This window comes from Corvus brachyrhynchos, unplaced genomic scaffold (genome assembly GCF_000691975.1).
Source record: "Corvus brachyrhynchos isolate BGI_N302 unplaced genomic scaffold, ASM69197v1 scaffold80, whole genome shotgun sequence".
NCBI classification, from domain to species: Eukaryota; Metazoa; Chordata; class Aves; order Passeriformes; family Corvidae; genus Corvus; species Corvus brachyrhynchos.
The window spans coordinates 7,029,930-7,051,187 of record NW_008236769.1 but is presented as its reverse complement, the minus strand read 5'-3'; the positions used below and the strand labels follow the sequence as shown (position 1 = coordinate 7,051,187).

The 21,258-nt window shown below is 37.6% G+C and overlaps 1 protein-coding gene across 1 annotated transcript; it reads right to left on the bottom strand.

Annotated features, from left to right (window-relative positions):
- Positions 1-3,079: 3,079 nt before the first annotated feature.
- Positions 3,080-21,252, bottom strand: ZBTB49 (zinc finger and BTB domain containing 49). Its single transcript, XM_008645051.2, has 8 exons — positions 21,172-21,252; positions 19,978-20,151; positions 16,849-17,954; positions 11,281-11,327; positions 7,385-7,458; positions 6,563-6,645; positions 6,313-6,474; positions 3,080-4,443 (listed from the first exon to the last, which is right to left on the bottom strand). Exons 2-8 carry the CDS (start codon positions 20,127-20,129, stop codon positions 3,773-3,775), a joined length of 2,295 nt encoding a protein of 764 aa, XP_008643273.1. The 5' UTR covers positions 20,130-20,151; positions 21,172-21,252; the 3' UTR covers positions 3,080-3,772.
- Positions 21,253-21,258: the final 6 nt, after the last annotated feature.

Sequence of the window (21,258 nt, the reverse complement as noted above, 5' to 3'; positions counted from 1 at the left end):
AGTCCTTCTTCCTTATACAACTTTTTCAGTTCTAACTGAACTAGATAATAAGTCTCAAGCAGAGGATTTTATTTTTTTTGGAAGGGGAGTTATTTGAACTTAAATGTAATTATATGATGTCTCCTTTTCCTATGCACACACATAAAAGTGGCAGGTTGCATTTTGTGTAGGTTTAATGCTCATAATCAAAATAACCACAGTAATGCCTTCCAAAGTCAAAACACTAATTTGATTTTTTTTTTTATATATTGTTCAGGAGTCAAATGACAAATATGTCTGCACTGAAAAAACTCAAACAAAGCCCTGAGTGGTCACCTGCACCTTCTGTAAACAAAAGGGACTCAAGTTTGCAAGACAAAGAGCAGCTCTGAGCTGCAGGATAATTATTCCAAGAATTAACAATTAGCAGTCTTCCAATTTTACTAGGCCAGGTTGGTTAACATCTTTTTCCCAAAAATTTTTTTTCTTCAATAGCATGTAATTTACATCAACTATAATGGCACCACTCCAATGTCTGGTACTGGCCAAAGGACTGATGCTCATCCATCCCCCTCAGCACCCTGGCTGCGGGTGTTTGCAAGCAATAGCTGTGGATGGGTGTCTGCTGCTTGTAAAATACCATTGGCTCAGCATTTGTGTCACAGTTTCCACCTGTTCTTCAAAGTCACAGGGTAGCTGCTCCTCTCCAGCTGGGCCAGGTTTATGGCAGCATTAGGATTATCAAACTGTATTTTCTATTCCCATTCAAATATCCTCTTCATTACAGACCTATGGGTTGGCATAGGAAGTTATTAGGTTACAGGAAAGATCCTCTTTCAAGGTAATTTTCCACTGAGGTCTCCCTGAGAAAAGCTCATGCAACACTAAATTGACATGACAGACTCTATTTGATTTTGGAAACCCAAAAGCAAAATACATTTTCTTGCAGTCAGGCAGTGATATTCTCACTGCAAAGTGGCTGCAGGGATGGGGTTTCTTAATTCAAAATGTCTTATTCTATGCAAAAAAATTCATTCTCTTCCATCTGACTCCATCTATTAATCTTTTGAAATTTCTCTCTTGCTCAGCTTTTCCTTCAAGCCAGCTAGAAACAACAGTTCTTAGTGCTCCTTCCTGTCGGGGTCCCTCCCCTGCCGTGTAGCCCTGGGAGAGGGGCCCTGAGGGCACAGACACGGGGCTTCCCTGCCCCTGCTCAGCCTCGTTCCCATGGGTTGGTTTGTGTTCCCTGCGCGGGCAGAAGGACCCTTGGTCCCGTGATTGAGCAGTTCCTGAACACAGCCCCGGCCATGCGGCTGGAGAAATAAACATCTCTGAAACAGCTATCAAGAATCGGTCCATAGATATTTCTTTTCCACGGGCCTCGTTGTCTGATACACGTGTTGCAGTGTCCCCACTGTAAAACCTTCCCAGTGCTGCAGCTGCTTCTTTTTCTGGTTCCAGCTGCACAAACTCAGACGGAACAGCTTCCTCCTTCCAGTGTTTGCTCTACTTCCTTCTCAAAGATGCCACATTGCAATGGGGTGTTTTAACAAACCCTCCAAACAGCATTCACAGTCTGGTAGCAGTTTTGAGAACTTTCACGTTGTTCATGAAACAACTCTCACAGAAAGAAATGCTGCCAAGCAAGGGGAATTATCCTTAGTGCAACAGAACTGTCCTCTTGGCACAAAGCACCTGATAATAACCTAGGACCTGATCTAACCTGTGTGTTTAAAAGTATCTCAAGTTGCCACTTTATGACAGACTTACACATTCCTCCGGACCTCCAACACTCTGTTAGAAGAGCACAAAGGTTGCAACGTGGTTTGCTTAAAACTTACCCTATAGTAATTCCTCAAAAATACAACAGAGAAAATAAAATCACTGCGAAACCAGAGACAACTAAAAAGTTAGGAGGCTCATAAATTGCAGGTTTGTCCTTTCCAAGCAACAGAATCCTCGTGGGAACAGACTCAAATTTCTATTTTCTCTTGGGATAAGTAAATGCAAAAATAGTTTCCGACAAGAGGAAACCTACAGAGCTAGTGACTGGCAGATACCCACATTTTGCCTTAGGCACCATTGCAAGGAAAGCAGAGTGAGAGGGAGCATGAGCACACATGGTCAGGGACAGAACTGTAATACCTGGACTGTAGAATGGCATGTGGACAGTTCCCACAGGGAACTGCAGTGCTCCAAAGCAAATAATGCAAAAGGCAAAAAATGAGGGGAGAGCTAAGGATTCACATGTCTAAAGTGTTCCCTGCTTAATCCATATGGGACTGTATTCAGCTAGACTATGTGCTATTTTTAACACACACCCTGTAAAAGCTGCTGTGTTTTGACTTCACTGGCCGGAAAAACAGAGTTTTTAAGTTTCTTAGTATATGAGCATTACAAGAAAAGAAAGCTGAGGAAAAAAAATTCCAATTTGCTCTCCAGTGCAGCTGAATTTTTTTTAACTGGTCTGTTAATGTAGTAAAAAAGCTTTTTATAACATTAAATAACTATTGAGAGAAATGTGTATCTTTTGAAACTCACACAGTGTAATGGGCTGTCCCTTTTGTATGAAGGATGCCATCCTATGCTGTGGCCAGAAACACTCTCTCATTTTAACTCTGGGTGAAAGCAGTTAAAAACAGGAAGGTACAAGGACCAAGTAAAGGAAGTAAGGAAGTGAAGCCCCAAATTGTAACGTATGGTGGTTAACACAACAAGAGATGGAACAACTAGTTTTGAATTCTTGGGGGAAAAAATTGGTGAGCACTTTAAAAAGATAGAAACATACTGTATTTTCCAAGCTTTAAACTTCCACAGAATGTCATGTATCTGTAGCAAGCAGTTTGAAATGCAGCAACTATTCAAAGCACCAAAGCAGAAACAGGCCTCTAAGCAACGTTTCTATCCTGTAACAGTCTATTTATTCCATTAATCAGCCAATGTTTAATACTCATTCAAGCACAAGACAACCCACTGGTGTATTGATTGCATTTATTTTACAGTGCATCTCTTCTCGTGGTGGCATCCCCTTTAGCATTGCAAAGAGATCTGGAATAGATGGAACTGTTACTGAAAATCCTTCAGAGAAAGACAAAACATATCAAGCAATGTAAAACAACTTCCCTTTATTCACGACTTGATCTTGGCCTTCATTGTACAAATAATTTGCTGTGCAAAATAGTTTATAAAATACTAAAAAAAGCGCTTTTATTGTAAAAAAATAAAGTTTCTAGATATACAGTTACTTTGCACTATCACAAATATTGTCCAGTATTTAACATTTAAATTTAATGTCACCATGCTCAGGTCCTGTAAACCAATGACCCTACTGGTAAGAAAGCCACTACTGAAACTCAGGTTCACTAGGGACTGGTTAAGCATTTTCCTCCTGCCATATCTACACCCTCACACAGCTTTGATGACCCATACTTGGAATTGTATCCATACCATGAAATTAGACACTGGCCATCCTTTCCTCCATTGTCAGGTAAAAATTCTAAGTTAAATGGCAAATTCAGTCAGCAGAAAATTTTAGTATATCATGGCAATAACACAGGAGCTACACAGTGCAGTCACAGAACAACAAAGGTCCCCAACAGTGCATTTAAACTTTGCTGAGAAGCAGTGTAAATAAAGGCAGCCTACACGTGGTTCTGGGAATGAGCACTTTGATTCCTGTCAGTGTCCAAGCCACCTGGCTTAAACTCTCTGTGATCTCCCTATGCTGCAGTGCAATTGCAATCACGTTAGCATGAAACGCCTCTAAGAAGTTTTGGTACAGTCAGCTGAGCCCTCATTGCTCCAATTCGCTTTCGTTCTGCAGGGTCTTCATTGCTAAGCCCCAGAGGGTCATGCTAGAGAAGAAGGGGCCCTCGTTACTCTTGTAAGTGGCAGACAAGGCCCGGCTGCCCAGGGGGTCACTGCAGTGGCTGTCCAGGCCAGCCACGGAGGAGCGGATCATGGGAATGCTATCAGACTGCAAGGGTCCCTCTGCTGAAGACACATCTGCGTCTGCATAAGCATATGCTGCTGGTGGAGTTTGCTGTGCCTGGGCTTTCAGGAGTTTAGCAGAATCCACACCGAGTTTCTCTGGGTTTGCTGCACTGTGGTGTTGGATCATTGATCGCAACTTACAGTATGAATCCGCAGAACCGTCAAACTCAGCCGAGTTTCCAGCTGGGCGAACAGGGAATTTAACAGACACTGGTAACAACGTGACAGACATTTCTTGGCCAAAAGAGTCAGAACTCTGGGACTTGTCAAGGTCGGGCGTTTCGATCCCTTGAGCGAATTCCTCAAGTGCGTTCGGCCCCTCCTCGGAGGCTTTGCAGTGCATCTTCTTGTGCCGCCGCAGCACGGCCGAGCGAGTGAAGCACTTGTTACACGTCTCACAGGTGTAGGGCTTCTCCCCCGTGTGAGTCCTCACGTGTCTGCGCAGGTCCCCAGAGCCTGCAAAACATTTCCCTACGAGGCACAAGTGATAAATTCAGATATTGTTCTTAACACAAGTGAATAAACATGTTTTATTTACAGAAACTATCAAGTGATACGGTATCATATGTCCCAGTCTCTTATCTAGAACAGGTTCAAACAAGTTCCATCTATTTTTACAATTCCATTAACTTGTTTCTTCTTCTTGATCTGATTTTCTAACTTGTGTTTCCCAATGAGTGGGTTTAGTTTTCGTCTCCAGAGACAAGAATATCCATTAGTATTCGAAAGCTGTGAGTGCTCTTAGTTTGTCTCAATCTTCATGGAGAAAAAAAATAATTTTAAACTATCATTTTAATTTGTCTGTCTGGAAAAACAATATGCTGATAAGCTTCTAAATATATTCTTCCAGTGAAAGCTTCATCATAGAAAGAAATGGTTTGTTCATTACCAAGCAACAACGCTCAAACTGCTGACAAAGTTAGCTTTTTTGTTAACTATAGGCTAAAATAATGCCACAGTCCTAGCCAGAGAATGTGTGAGAACTGTAATTTTTTATTGCTGTAAATATTAGAATACAGAAAAATATTCCACTGTTTGCCTATCTCCAAAGCTACAGACTCAAATAAGCTCAATCACCATACTGCAAAGAAAAGTGTCTGAGGCTGAACCAAGGCAAAGTGTAGAAGAACAAGCAGAAAAAGAGAAAATTAATTTCCAGAATTGCCACATGATTCAGACACCTCACATTCTTTAAAATAGTAGAAGTAAGCTTGTGATTTTTATCTCATTTATTTTGTGAGGACAGATACCAACTAAAACAAACTGTATTAAATGACTGCCCAATAAAACTGCAGTCTCGATTTCCAGCAGCATACTTTCTACTTTGCTGCACAGATTTCTCTTCAGAACAGCCATTAAACAGTAATGATAATACATGTGGATCTTTTGCATAATGTGAATGATTTCTTAATGCTTCATCAGAGCCTCTTTGCACAATTTTTGTCTTTTCAGAATAAGATGACTTGGCTAAAATCAAAAATATTCAAAAGACCACTACAAGACAAAATGAAAACAAGCCTGTTTAATGACAGCAACACAACTGATTGATTGTACTTTCATATCCTGCACGTCTATCCCCTCATTCTAATGCAAGACCTCCTGATAATATTGGCTTTTTCTAAACATACTGCAGTTGGATTTGAACGTATGAAGCTACCCTCCTCCAAAGCTGATTCCTCAGAACATGAATGAAATTCTGTCAAAATAGCACATAATGGCAAAAAAACCCCCCAGTATGCAGGATGCATAATCTATGTAATCTATGAGATCAGGATGGACCTGATCAAAAGCCATTTTCAGACCACCTGGCAGTATGGCCTAACAGATTTTGAAAACGGGTGTTCTGAAACATTGCTCAAGTTTTGATTTTATTCCAGAGGTTGAAGCAAAGTAACAAAGGGTTGTTATTATCAAACTCCGTGGGTGAATGGAGTTAAAATCAAATGGTATGCAACTGGAAAAAAAAAAGACCCCATCAATAGCCAAGTGATGTCAGACCTAACTTTCCATCAGAAAGGACTATTCTGCAAATAGATCTATTTTTGAAGCAGCTACTATGAGCAGCTCTTTAGCAAACATGTCCAAATACAATGTTGATTCCTCTTAGTTTCTCTAATTTTCAACTGAAATTCTCTTTTAAATCTATGAGAAATAAAGGAGTTTATTACACCAAATTAAAGACTATGAAGCATGCAAGACAGAAGATTTTGTGACTAACTTTCACAATATGGCATTTCAGTTTAAATCAATTTTGGTTAATTGTTATTCTGCTGACAAAGGAACTTCTACTTATTATTTGAAAAGCAAAGACACAACCAAGCAATGCACAGTGAACCTTACCACAAGCTGAACAGCTGTATGGTCTCTCTCCAGTGTGCCTGATTCTGTGCTTTACCAATTTTCGTTGCATATTAAATGACTTCCCACATTCATCACAGGTGAATACTTTATCTGCTGTATGGGTCTTTTTGTGCTCCTTTAAATTACTGAAGTTACTGAAACCTAGAAAAATATGACAGACACTGAGATTAAAATGACTCCTCACATTTCAGTCAAAAAACCTGAGGCTGAAATTTTGGTTCTTACACACCTCTGCCACAGATATCACACAGGTGAGGCTTTTCTCCAGAATGAATAATTATATGGCGCTGAACATCACCAGAAGCAGCAAATCTGTAACACAACACAAAACCCAATCAGTGTCTTTATAAGACCCTTATTTCCCTAAACTGAGTCTCATATGGAAATTGGCTTTAATGAATGCCTGATGTTCTGAACAAAGACCTAATACACAGATAAATGGATGCAGTTAAGAAAAACATTTTTAAACTGACAATGCCCAATTAAATTTATGCTAGGAAAAAAACTCCAAAAAATATTTTTACCATTAATATTACCAATTCATTCTCCATTTTATGCTATTCCTGCATTAGTGTATTTTCTGTCACCTGTTAGCTAGCAGATTTAATGCTTTGCTTAAATTTTTCAAACTTCCCATACTTCAGAATTCCATAAAATGTTAAAAAAAGTATCATCAAATAACGAAAAAAATGTGAGGGAAAGGTACAAATGTGCATGATTTATTGTGACTCACACTGTTCAAAATATATGCAACAATATACAACACAATACATATAACACAACAAAATACACTCAAAGCTATTCTTATCTACATACCAATGTACAAAAAACTCAGACCACAAGCTCTGGTGACACGATTACTTCACTCAGTACAAGTCAGTTGCAGACATTTATGTATTTTAATCCCATTAGCACACATTTAAACCCAGTGTCTTCTAAATAAAATGGAGCAGCATGCTGCCTTAGCTCTTGGCCCTTAGTTTATCACAAAGATTAGCAGAAAACATGAACAAATTTTTTCATGTTAACTAAGATGAACAATTCTCCTCACCTTTTCCCACAGATTTCACAAATGTATGGCTTCTCACCAGAATGTCGACGTAAATGTGTCTGGAGATTACCTGCCTGAAGAAGAGTAATTAAAGCATTTAAATTCAGCTTGCCTGTTGTTGTATACAGTTAAAAAAAAACCAATGATGGGAACTATGAGATTGGCTTTTTATTCCTACTTCAAAGGCAGACTAAGAAGACTACAAAGCATGTATGAACTCAAGCATTCTGCTCTAGTAAAGACAGACTACCATGGACTTCAAGACCAAGTTGTTTATGTATGTAATTATACATTGACAAGAACAGAAATGGGGAAAAAATAAAAACAAGAAGCCTAAAATCAAATGCTAAGTGAAAAAAAAGACCTATAATTGAAAGCACATCAAATGATAAATTAAAATTATACTATCTAGAATGCAGTGAAAAAGAGAACTTACTAACTTACTAGCAATATGGCTCATGTTAGTCTTACTTTCCCTGTCCTACAAATAAACTACTGTTACACAAGTATGTCTGAATTCACCTACCAGATGGTTAAAAAGAAAAGAATAGGGTGAGCATTCCTCTATCCATAAAATACTCAGATGCTTCAAACCTGAAATTATTTACTCATACCAAAATAAAACAGAACAGGTGATACAGAAAAGAACAAATTGGACTACTAGTAACTATTTTATTACATATCTTTCCTCTCTCAATCCTCTAAAAATCATGCTAGTCTAGCAGGCAAACCAGACTATGACTAGATAAAACCTTCTTACTGAGTCCACATTTTTTTTAAAATGTTCTAAAGCCTCTGGTCCTTCTAAATGGCTACTCCCCTGAGTCCAGCTCTCACAAGCACAAGACACACCTCGTAGAAGAGCTGCAGATGTTCCAGACATTGCGCCTACTTCCACAGGCAGTTTTTAGCCCTTCCACTCCCTTTGACTGATATCTGCCTGGTTTTATTTGAGTGCAATAAAGAAACATTAAGTCCTTTACACCAGGAAAGAAAATTTGAGATGCAAAGATTATCATGTCCCACCAGTCACAGTAAGACAACAAAAGTAAGACCCAGAGTAATTTCTTCTGACTCATTTAGATAATAAATTACCTGTTAAGATCCATCATTGTAATCAGACCTGATAATATACCAGAACTCAAGTACTGCAGACACACACAAACAGAGGACAGTATCAAATGGATCAGTGTTTGAACCCTGAAAGAGCTTTCTTTAACCCCTGCAAATTTTTTCAGACAACCGTGTGACTGAACCACTGTTTTCTAAGGCCAAACTTTCTAATACTGAAACCCACTCAAAGAGAGGCATTAGGTACTTATTTCTGGGGAAGAAGAAGATGAACCAGGGAATAATTTTTGCTTTTCAAAGACAAGGGATTTTATGCAGCAGTGCATTTTAGAAAAACATACAGAAAAAAAGACAGAACCTTTACTTCTATCCATGTCACAAACAAATCCTATAATGGGCATTTGAAACTTATTCCAGATAAAGACAGAAGGTAAATTTGAAGTGCAACAACTATTTTGAAATAGTTCCCATAAAGGCATTTTAAGTAAGAATAAAAACATTTTACATAAAGCAGCAAGTAGATCAATTTCTTTATTACAAGCCTATGTCCTTTCCTCCTAATGAGGGCAAAGCTTGTTACTAACTGTGCTAAGACAAAAAACAGTAAAAACATCATTGGCTTGTATCCTTTCTTAAGCTTTAGAGCTGGCACACAACCTTGGTTAAAGCATCACATGCCATCCCAATGAAAAAAACTTAAGGGGACTTTTGCTTGCATTTCAGTGCAAGAAAAAAAATGCTCAGAAGAATCCCCTTAATGGTTACATAGAACTCCTCACAAATTTGGAGACCAGAGAGATATGCCAGACTTAGTCCTTCTGTAAATGGCAAGCTTTGAACATGAAGGAACTAATGCACATGGGCTCCCAAAAGAATCTCTGCAGAAGGAGGTAAAACACAATATCCTGGATCACCAGCCAGAGAGGCTTCACATCACAACAAGCTGTGTACAAGTAGTAAGGGAAGATGCAGGCTTGGAAGTAAAAAAAATGACTGTTTTCCTCAAAAAATCAAAGACATTTATGGCTGTTTGTCCCCCTATGAGTTCCCATGTAAATTTCCCCTACTTCCTTCACTTTCTGCTCCACATTCCAACATGCAGCACATCAGCTACTATCTGCAGGAGCAGACATCCCACCATGCCCAACAGCTGCACTGTCTCAAAAGCACAGATCATGAAGGCTTAAATGAGAAAAGTGTTTCTATTTCTGTGCCTACAGACAGAGAAGATAAAGGCCAAGATTAGAGATGGTATTTTAAGCAAGAAGTAGATAGTAATTATCCTTGCATCTTACTTTCTTGTAGGTGAAACCTCACTTATTTGCAGGATTCAAAAGCAAATACCTCAGCAATATGCAAGACCACTTTATGACCAGAGAAAGAACTGCAGCACAGAGGCTGAATGCTCTGGCTTGTATGCTGGACATGTAGGGGCTGTCCACCAATATGTATCTACCTACACCTTCAGGCAAGTGTGGTAACACAGAGCAAAGGGAAGCTGTTTGGGCGTGTTTAATTAAAAGGCAAAAATCTCCAGCCTTGTCAGGGGTTTTGTTTGAATCTGTAATTAAAGAGGAGCAAAGTGTGTTGCATGAGGAGTCTGTCATGCCTGTCATACACTCTGAGTGTGTGACACTTCCCCCCTCTTCCCCCACTGTAGTAGTACAGAATACCACTTCATTTGCCAAAGGTACTTTTAATGGAATTTGGAAACATCCATGTTTTTCTTTTAATAACTAGAAGCTCAGCCCTCAAAATGAATGAAAATGCTCTTCTTTGCCTAAAAATAAGACCCAGTTTTGCTGAAAATTGTCCAATAAGCATGATGAAACAGTATTGTTCACTGGATGCAGTCTTATATTGATATTCAGCAACAAGGTGGAGGACACAAAGGCATCAGATTCATGGGTCAAAAAAGTCCCACTGGTGGGCTGTGAAACTGAGACAAGCACAACCAGTGGACAGGCAAAGAGCATGTAGCTCTAATTCTTAAACCAGGACCCATAAGAAATGCCAAAGCTATTCAACAATAATTATGTAATCTTAATATAAAAATATGCACCTGTTTACTGTCTGCTGTACTTAGATGTGCACACCTCAACCACGAAATCAGAAAGGAAATGGGCATACATAGTGAGACAACTAGGCACCAAATTTGTAGAAATACATATTAGCTGTTGTACCCAGAACAGGAAGCAAGCACTGGAGGGCAAATTGAGCAGCTTAAGCTTAGGCCCTGTATGTAAGTACGGAATTTCACAACAAGTTTTTCTTAAATCATAGCTGAGTTTTGTCACTTCAGACAGACTGTGATGTTCTCACTGAAAGAAACTCAGACCAATTATACGGATACAAATTTTTTTTTATCTGACTCAAATCTACTTAACAATTTATGCCATTTAGGAAGATGAAACTTTATTGTGAATACAACACTACATAAAACATGAACCTGCACTGTTTCCAGACACTGTAAAAATGCTATTCACAACTTACCCCTAAGCATAAAGCAAAAGAACAGTTTGGAAATGAATGTTCTCTGTATTTCAAATATAGTTGTGGCTCTGTATAGTTAAACATTCATTTGAAGGTAAAATACATAACACATCTACTGAGAGCAGACAGAATCAAAGACACAGAATGCATCAAAGAAATCCAAAACATTCAACATGTTATTTTTAAATAAGGCATTTTAATAATTTATCCCTAATGTGAATTCTGTCTTTTAACAAAAAAAAAAAAAAATCTAATCTTAAACCCAAGATTTTTAGAATCAACACAGAGATGCATTTCAAGTGTAAGTACCATATAATTTAAAATATTCCCACCTGTGAGAAGTGTTTCCCACAAATGTTACATTCAAAAGGTTTCTCACCTAAAAGAAGAAACAGAACATAGAACTTCTAATAGTTGCAGTAGAACAGAAATGGTTAAAATTGGTACACTTCCTTTAAAACATGTAATGTAAGAGTAAAAAATATTCCCAAAAGGACACTTACCTATGTATTTAAGGGGAAATTCAAGAGGGAAACACAGCTTTTACCACTAAGTTTGTAAGGCAGACTTGCTCAGAAACAGAATTTATCTTTCAAAACAAGTAGAAGAGTTTTGATATGAATGGGTGCAGGTTTTAATTTTTTTAAATGCTTTTCATTTGAAATGAAAGGGGCATCACATCACCAGAAAGAACAGAATAGATGATAAGGCCCAACAACAACTGTGATGGGAAGTGTACCTGTTTTTTCACTTGCACAGACAGAGACACATTCTTAAAAAGAAGGAGGAATGAAGGGAAGCTAATTTGGAAGAATTGTGTTTTCTGATTTCAGTGTCTACCATACATCTCTGCTCAGCACATAGCCATTCACTTCCAGAAGATACATACTTGCCTTCAAATTCTCATCCTATATAAAACTATCTGAAGATTAACCCAAGTATTTTACTCCAAAATTCTGAATTCATACATATAAAACTGTTATTCTTGAACCTTGAAAAACAGATTAGCAGCTTTAGCAAAAACTGGTGCAGTCCACTTCAGCTTTTCAAAATAACTTGACTCTCAATCTAGAATGTGACTGCACAACAATTCTCTTGCTGTCAATTTAAGACAAATATGTTTTCGTTATAACTTTTCCTCCTCTACAGTATTTCATAAAGGTGGGGTTTTTTCCCCTGCTTAGTTCTTGGTTTCCTAGTTTTTGCACTGTTGATAAAATTCTATGTGCATTTTTTAGAATTTTGAAAACAAAAATGATGCTCAAATGCCATTGATTCAATGACAGTCACACTTCTCATCATCTTTCATGAGTCTAGCTATACATTTAAAGGACATTTATAACTGTCCCACATGTGCAGGGCAACAAAACTGGTATAAATCCATGTGATTTTAAAAACAGAACATTTCCAAAGGGAAAAAGAGCTCTTACACTGTTTCATCTTGGCTGTGATTAAAAATTCTGTCTAAGATTTTTATTTACTTCTTTAATTGTAATTTTCCAGACTTTACAGAAAACCTCTTGGCTACTCTTCCAGTAAGTATTCTTTACATCAGAAATGTTACAAGCAACATCTATCATATCCAGGTGTGGAAATTCCATTTTTCTTTCCTCCTGCCAAATACAGACTAAGTTCTTTCAATATATTTTAGGATCAAGGACTAAATGCAATTCTCTTTAGATTTTAAAACACAGAGTTAACATACAGTTATGTTACTTCACAGATTGTAACCCTGCAGTTAGTCTGACAACTTGAGGCTTTATCTGCTTTGTCTACTTAATAAAGAATGGAAATCTGGCAGTTTTAAAATTTTTAAATTTTAAAAAATTAAAATTTTTTAAAATTTTTAAAATTTTCTTCAATTAAACATAAAAAATAAAGAATGGAAATCTGGCAGTTTTAAAATTTTAAAAATTTTCTTCAATTAAACATAAAAGTTATGAAACCAGTAAATCAACTATAAAGTAACTCAACTATAAAGAGCACTGAGGCTTGATTTCATTATGGCTTTAAACTTGCAAAACACTAAAAATTCTGATACTGACAACACAAATGTAAATGAAACCAACAGGGACCCAGATCTGTAGCAACTGGGAAGAATTTTAAAAACCATAAAAGCATCAAGATAATATGCAATGGAGGTTAAAAAACACTAGTAGCAATTTTTGCAGAAATTACCCATACAAGAAAAAAGTGACTGTAGACCTAAAGAACAGTATCTGAATAGGAATCCACTCTGAAACGACTAGAGGGAGAGGGAAGGAAGTGGAGGCTCAAATTTCTCAAAACTATTGTTGTAGGCTGCATGCAGCCTCATCCTAACTGTACTGATGTACAAAGAATTGGAAGTTTTTTCCCCCAAGATAAAGAGAAAACAAAAGGGTTTTTTTTAAAGAAATATCAAATTTGTTTTTGGAGAACAATTTTGCACTTGCATAGAATTCCAAACCACTGGGCTTATCAAGTAACCCATTGCTCAGAAGCAATTAGCCTCACTGTACCTGAGGGTGTATTAGTAAGAGCACAGCTAGTAAGCTGAAGGTTATTCTTCTCTGCCTATCACTGGTGAGACCATAACCGGAGCCTTAAGACAAGAAGGCAAACAGGAAATCTCACTGCTGTCTACAGGCTTGGGAAGGCAGAGGCAAGCAGGTTGTTCCTGGTACACAGTCCTAGGACAAGAGGTGGCAGACCCAAGTTTGATCACGACAAATTCCAATTAGACATATGAAAATAATCTTTTATCCCATGAGGGATCACTGGGAGTGACTGACTGGAGAGGTTGTGGAAACTCTGTCCCTGGAGATGTCCAAAATTTTCACTACGCAAGATCATGAACAAAACAACCTGATGTAATTTGATGTGCCTTGAGCAGGAGACTGGAGTAGATTACCTCAGGAGATCCATTCCAATCTAAATTATTCTATGATTCTACAACTGTCAATGAATTCCAAACCAAAAACCTGATCTGAGAACACCAGGATTGTACCCTTCTTGTTCAACACTCTGCAAGAAGAGGTGAAGATAAAGTACACAATAGTGGGATCCATGGCTGGATCAACAGCAATAAACTGGGGAATAGTAGTAACTGAATACAATTTAGACAATGCTTAAACAAACATCCAGGGGACTTTACTTTTGAACCAATTGGGCTGCCTTGTGTTTTCTATCTTCTGTTGCATCGTTCTTGTTCAACACTCTGCAAGAAGAGGTGAAGATAAAGTACACAATAGTGACCAAAGCAGTGTTGTGTCAGGTCCAGAGGAGAAAGGCAAGAAGGCATAAGACGAAATCACAAAGGTAAGGAGCTGTACTCACTAAGGCATGGAATGCTGGAAGTTTCTCAAGCAAAGCTGGGAATGAAAAGGTTGAGGATCAACAATGTATTACATGGCAGTGCTACTCTGTTCCTGTTGCATTCCATCCTGCCAAGAGTTCTTTCCATTGGCCTGGGTTTATTTGGGGCTGTTCTTTTGAGATGTTCCCTGAAAATACATAAAATACCCCAACAAAACCACTGGATGTTCCTGGACAGGTATGGACTATATAAGAGAGATATACTTGCTTCCTTTTTTTCAGACAGGTCAATATAATAAAGAACAAATTATAACATCCAGTCAAAATCAATCAAAGTCAATGCAGTAAGCTCTGTTTAGAGACTCCTTTAAATGTCCACTACAATACAATTAGAAGAGCCAGACATGCCAGCACAATGATTGTTGAACACAGTCTGGCTGCCTTCACATAGAAAACTCGTCAATGCACCCATGCTAACCTGCAAATTCTTTAGTAGTTCCTAGTGTTCAGGGACAGAGACTTTCGCACGTGCTTTTTCTTGACAACTGGGCCACCACAGCACTTGTGTTGAAAGAATTGTCATTTGTGGGTTAAAAACAGGTTTGCCAGTGTGACATGTCCATTTCAGCTTCCTCTATCTCTTCTGCGAAGCTGCATTGGGAGGACTTTCAGTGAACTGTAATACTTAAATGCCTGCTAACCCTTTTGCTTAGCTCTAGAAAATGAATGTTTTTAAATAAAATTGATTAGCTAGCAATCTGCTATGCTTTCTGAAGTGGCAGATGAATAGAAATGGCTTTTAGCATACACTTCTATTATTTAACTACCCGTGTATCTAACATAACAATACAAATGTGCCCTGTACCTTCTACTAAAGATCTTCCCAATATTAACATCCTACTCACTAGCCACTGCAATTTTCCAAACACTCTTTTTGCACTAGTTGGGTATTTAAAAAAAAATTAACATGAATAACAGCAAAACAACAGGGAATAATTCCCAAAAATAACAGAGAAGCAAACAGGCATTTCTAGTCATAGCCTTGCCTCAGTTTTTCCATCCTTTGATGTGCTTATTATTTGTTAAACTTAGGCTCTTACACTTTTGTCATCTTAGCACATCTATAGAAGAATGCTAATGCCAAATTAACTAGCACTCAAGTCTGGAATTTTTGAAAACTACTGGAAGAAGATGGTGTGTGAAAAGCAGCACAGAATTCCAGAATCCTGAGGTCTCTCTAGCACAAACTCACATGTTACTGCAGTCTCTCCCTTAGCAGGGACTTTTCTAGATGCTCTTGTCTTCTATCTGATCATCTATTTTCCTGAAAATCTAAGATATTAAAATATACCTGATGATACCAGCTCAAACCAGATAATAAGATTCAAAAAAATACAAGGCAAAGAGAGGATCTAGGTAAGAGGCATATGGAACTCCTTCACAGGAGAAAAAATGTAAAAAAAATATTAGAAACATAAACATACAGAAGCAGTTAAAGCTAACAATTGAATATTCAGGAAGCTAATGCAAAATGTTCATATTTTCAGGTTCTGGGAAGATTTTTCTATGAATAAAATGGAAAAGTAAACTTTTAATTCTAAGGATCAGTTAAGAAAATAAATTAATGTCTGCCAAGAGCGTTTCATATTTAGTGTCAAAGTACCAATACGTGGATGATCATTTCCAAAGTGATGTTTATTTGACACGATTGAGAGAGATGCATTTGTGTATTTAATACAGGGGAAAAGAAAACCAAAAAAAATTCGACAGCTTAATCAGGAGTAACACCATCTCAAGGACTTTAATCAATGGTGTTACCTGACTAGCAAAGGTAATTCTTAAAAACTCTTCTAAAGAACTTAATAATAATGTCCTAATAATAGGACATGCTGTTTAAATTGAACAGATAAATTAATTAATTTGAAGTTAAATTAGGTCTTGTTTTTCACTAGAATAAAAAGATACTTAAAAATAAATCTATGTTAGGTTTAAAAATATTACCTGTGAGTTTTTAAAACAAAGTACATTAATTCAAAATTCCCATTTACTCTGCAGCTTGCAAGAGCCTTACTCTCTAGGTAAACACAATTAAAGTTGTTATAAAGCATATTTCTACAGGTTAAAAAAATTACCACCAAGGCCCAATCACCTGTATCTTACAATGAATATATGACCAGAGAACAAAGGTATTCTAGTATACTTATAGTACCATTTATTTGTTTACACTTTTTATTGTTATCTGGCTCAAACATCTGGGCCACCAGACAAACTGACTAGAAATGACTCACCTAAGTGCAGGACAAAACCAAAATTTTCACTGAAATTTCATTTTCACTGAATTCCCACAATGTTCTTTGAAAAAGCACCCAAAATCCCAAATACATAGGAGAAATCTTTTCTACAACTCCCAGCAAAACTCAGTATTACAGTTCTTTATTCCTGTAGGAATATCCATCAAAAAAAAACCCAAAAAAACCAACAAAACCAAACCACAACCTTTTGAAAGTAGACCCCTAACCAGCATCTCTCAGTCAAAAGACACTGCAAGTTATTCTCTGTAATTTAAATATTTGGTCTGCAGACCAAATAACTGATAACTGTACCTGTATGAGACCTTTTGTGTAGCTCCAAATTGCTTGGATGCTTGAAAGCTTTCCCACATAACTCACAAGTATATTGTTTCTGTGACTGAAGAGTCTGTGATTGTCCTTCTTGTTCCAAAGGACCTTGAGATCTTTCCACTTCAACAGTTTGTTCAAAATTCTCAGAATTCACTAAATCTTCAGCTTCTTTTTCATCAGTAACTCTAACATCTGTCGTGCCCGTGGTACTTTCATTTACAGGTTCAATTACTTCTGTTATTCTATTGTCATCACTTTGGGGCTCAGAGGGCTGCTCTGCCAGTTTCTGAGATCTTAGAAAATTTAACTTTTTGAGGTGTATTGCCTTTTTCAGCCGCATCTGTCTGGTGGGCTGCATAACTGTGCTCTCTGCATCTTGGTCTGGAGCAGCTTCATTCGCAGACTGAACCAGAAAGTTTGATGGTAAATGATCAGAGGTTTCCAGAATACACTCGGAGTGATTGACAGTGCAAGAATTATTCTCCACTGTGTTTATTTCCGTGGATGTGTTGTACGAAAAGGATGGTTCTGCTCCTCTCTCATGATCAGAGCAAGTGTTTTGTTTATAGAACTGTTTGCTGTAAAAGTTGCGTAGTTTATAGTAGTAATTTGGTTGTTTAAATGGAAGATCTGTGCAGCTGCCATCTAAAGAGTCTTGTGGTTGTTTCTGTCCATCACCCGAGGGGGTGTGAAGATTAACAGACTGTGATGCATGTGAGTGGTGCTCAGCCAAGACTTTGTTAGTTTGTGTGTCAGCTGAGCACTCAGGCAATAGGTTTGTCCCATAGCCATCACTGGCACAGCTGGTATCCGTACCCAAAGTGTTCTGCAGTGAAAATACACTATTACATGGCATGCTGGCTGCTTGCTCCACAGCTGTAGAAGACTTTAAAAAGGTGTGACAAATGTTCAGCACATTTTGCACTTGGAGACATTGTGCAATGTCCAGCATAGCTTGTACATTGTCCTGGCTAAGATCCAGGTGGGAGGTGTACATGAAGTCCAAGATCTGGCCTATACCACCTACATTTTTAATGTCCAAGTGAAACACATCATTCTTCTGGCCTGAAGAATTCTGGAAAAGGGTCCTGATAAAATAAGACAAATATTCAAATACAAACACAAATAATTCACAAACGCTGCAATAAGAAAAATACACACACACCTCAAATAGGCTGTCTGGTATGAAACAACAGTTTGTAGTCCAAGGTCTTACCTAGATTGTTGTATTTTTGAAGATGAATTTCTCAGAACTGCTCAATTACTTGTCCTATATATTAGTCCTACATTAGTGCACTTGAAGTATAAATCAAAGCAAATGATCCTTTATCTAACTTTAATTCTGTATTTTTTCATGCTTTCAAATAACACCCTATCCTTGTGGTTTCTTATGCACTGTTCTTCACATATTAGGTGCCATGGTGTATTTGTGGAAAAATTGCAAAACTGGTTGACTCAGAACAGTTTTTCTCCTTTCATCATGGCAAATCAAACAGGACATGAGAAATTTTCTAGTAAAATGGAGAAGACAGACCTCAAAGTCAGCTAAACTATTCTCCTCTGGCAACTGAGCTTGTCCACCAAACTCTATCAGTAAACCTATCGAAGTTCTTAGCATTAGTTCTTTCTCCACAAATACACAAGAGGATGGCAATATTAAACAAGATAATGGCCTTATTTTCAATCTATTCTCTCATATTTAAAAAAAGTACTTTTTTTACTGGTACTGGATGAGAACCAACTAAAAGAATAAGGAAGAGTACAGGTACATAATCCTAAAATGGCAGTGCAACCAATACTCACTGAATTTTCACTGAATCTTTAAAGTGAAATGAATTCAAAAAACTTCTTACTATTTGATGTAAAGTATTCTCAGCATCAGAGATGTAGTTCTTCACGTGCACAACCAGTCCTAGATTAAGTGGGTTCATACTCTCTCTCAGTCAAAAATTTTATACCCTCACATTAAAATCCTGATACTCCCACAGTAAACAATGACATATAAATGGGGTCAGGTCACTCATATGTAGTTATTTACCTACACTAGAAGATGCCCCAAACGGGCATTTGCAGGCTAAATCTCAAATTAGGTTTTGTTTAAAGGTGGGCATAATATCGAGGAGCTCTAAATCCTAAGAAAATGTGAGTCTATGCTGAAACTTTAGAAATGAAGGGGATACTCTGAAGCCAGTGCCCACATCCAAATTCTTTCATCAATTTAAACCATCTTATCTAAATTAAAACCAGAACTATAATGAACAGATCTGGGTTGAGAGTTTAAATTAATTAGCCACTTATATCCTATTGAATTTTAATAGGAGTTGAGCACTTAGCTCTTTTTAACTACTTCAAAAATTTGGTCTTTGAGCATAATTGCACCTCATCAATAGTACACCACTAGAGGAGAAAAAGGAACCTCTTATCTTTTTTCCCTGGTCATAACATAAAAATACGTTTCTTACAAATGAATGAGCAGTCAAGCTTTAGAGATGTTTCAAGATGTTTCAAAAACTGCCAGATCTAGCAGCTTACTCATAACTAATATAAAACACTAAGTTGGGAGATCCAGCACCCTCCAAAATTTGGAGGCACAACTGAGGGCAGTACAGAAGGGGAAGAAAAGAGTGATGTGGCCTAATGGGCCACCTGTATACTCTAAAACACAGTTGCTGTCTCTGAGAATCTGAGAAAGTAGAGATTCAGCAATAACCTATATAGTCAAATTTTATTTAGAATATGATTTTTGAAACAAGTCACATTATTCAGAAGTGGATAACGTTTCATCAATTATATCCCTTATCTGGGTCTGTTAATACACTCTACTACGTTCCTTGCAAGCAGTTATCTTTTTCTAGTGAAATACTGAATGCAGGTCCCTGCCAGAAACATTATATGAAGCCCTGTAAGCAAGTAAATCACAAAAATGTCAAAATCAAAGAGCATACTGTGAATGTTTGACACAGCTTTATGTCTGGACAATTTCCCTCTTCTCCTTATATTCACAAGAGTTACTTAGTCTGCAACCAACAGAAAAAAATACACTTCTCAGAAAAACCCTCAGCCAACAGCATTTAGTTAACTTTTTAAATAGAAGAATTTTTTTTCACATACCTGAAATATTGACTGAAAGCAGCTAATACATTTTTATGTGCTTTGAAGCAGACACCTTTCACCACCAGCATGCAGTCACAGAGAAGCCCCTGAATGCGCTGTTCATGTAGCTGCTGGAGAAGATGACAGCTATGGCTAGCAACAGTGTCCATGCTAGAAAACCACTTAAATTACCTACAATGAAATAAAATGCTAAGGTGAAAATTAAATTGCAAAATTAATTTAAAATATTAAGAACATTTTTACAATTTGTTTTAGCTTTCTAAGGAAACAGACTTCAGTTTACACCTGCAATATGAGCTCCAATAACATTTTTCTGATTAAAGATGAATTACAGTACTGCTCATCAACAGATACACAGCAATACACATAAGAAATACTGATTGTAACAGAGCTTTGCTTACAACAAAGAGCTTCTGCAAAAATCTAATGGTGCTGCCAATAAGCTGAACTCCATAACCACAAAAAAATGCATCCCAATATAGCTAGCTTCCACTATAATTAGATCTTAATGCAAAAACAAATTGCATGTACAAAATCAGTAGCATTTGTAGAGGAAAACCTCAGTTTCTTCAGCCCCTAAACTCAGAAGGGAGAACATAGTACTAGTACTATTTGTTGCTGTTCTAGCCATGCACGTTTCCATTGTGGATCTGATTAGACACATTAGTATGGTATTGTTTTTAATACAATGTAATATCTACATGAAAAAATCCCCTCTGAACAGGTTGAACAGACAAGTCACACTCCCTCAGAACACATTTACATTCAATTCCATACTTCCTTTCTTAAAAATATTTTTACAAAAATGTAACGCTTCCCCTGCACACTTAAACATGACTATTCCAGCTATTAGAATAATCAGAACTTCTGCTCTTCTAACTAGGAATGAAGGAGGAAAACCATCCTATTCCAAGGAATGAAGTAGGAAAACCACCTTATGTTAAGCATTAGACAGTGGTCGCCCCATTCTCAGATGTCATGAAAGACAAAGGTTCCACATTTTAATATATCCTGCTTTACTCTGTGATTCACTGCCTCCTGCTGTATTACACGGCGGGCTATTATTATTGTGCTTTTTCTCGATTAATGCTTATCATGTTTTGACCAGGCTTTAAAATAAAGCAAGCACATTAATTTGACAAGTAACTGCTTTCTCTATGAACGTTTCCCACCACGGCATCGTGCAATTACTTTGACAACCAGTGAATTGCCTCTCATCCATCAGGTGCGTGTCTCCCCACGGGACCGGCGGGCGCGGGGAGCAGCTCCCGAACTGGG

What these genes read in the sequence shown, in the direction of transcription:
- ZBTB49 (XM_008645051.2), bottom strand. Translation starts at nt 20,129, where the DNA reads ATGGACACTGTTGCTAGCCATAGCTGTCATCTTCTCCAGCAGCTACAT. An exon ending in TGTGAAATCTGTGGGAAAAG is followed by an intron (nt 6,646 to 7,384) that starts GTGAGGAGAATT and finishes GTTGTGTTACAG; the next exon opens with ATTTGCTGCTTCTGGTGATG. An exon ending in ATACAGCTGTTCAGCTTGTG is followed by an intron (nt 4,444 to 6,312) that starts GTAAGGTTCACT and finishes TGTGCCTCGTAG; the next exon opens with GGAAATGTTTTGCAGGCTCT.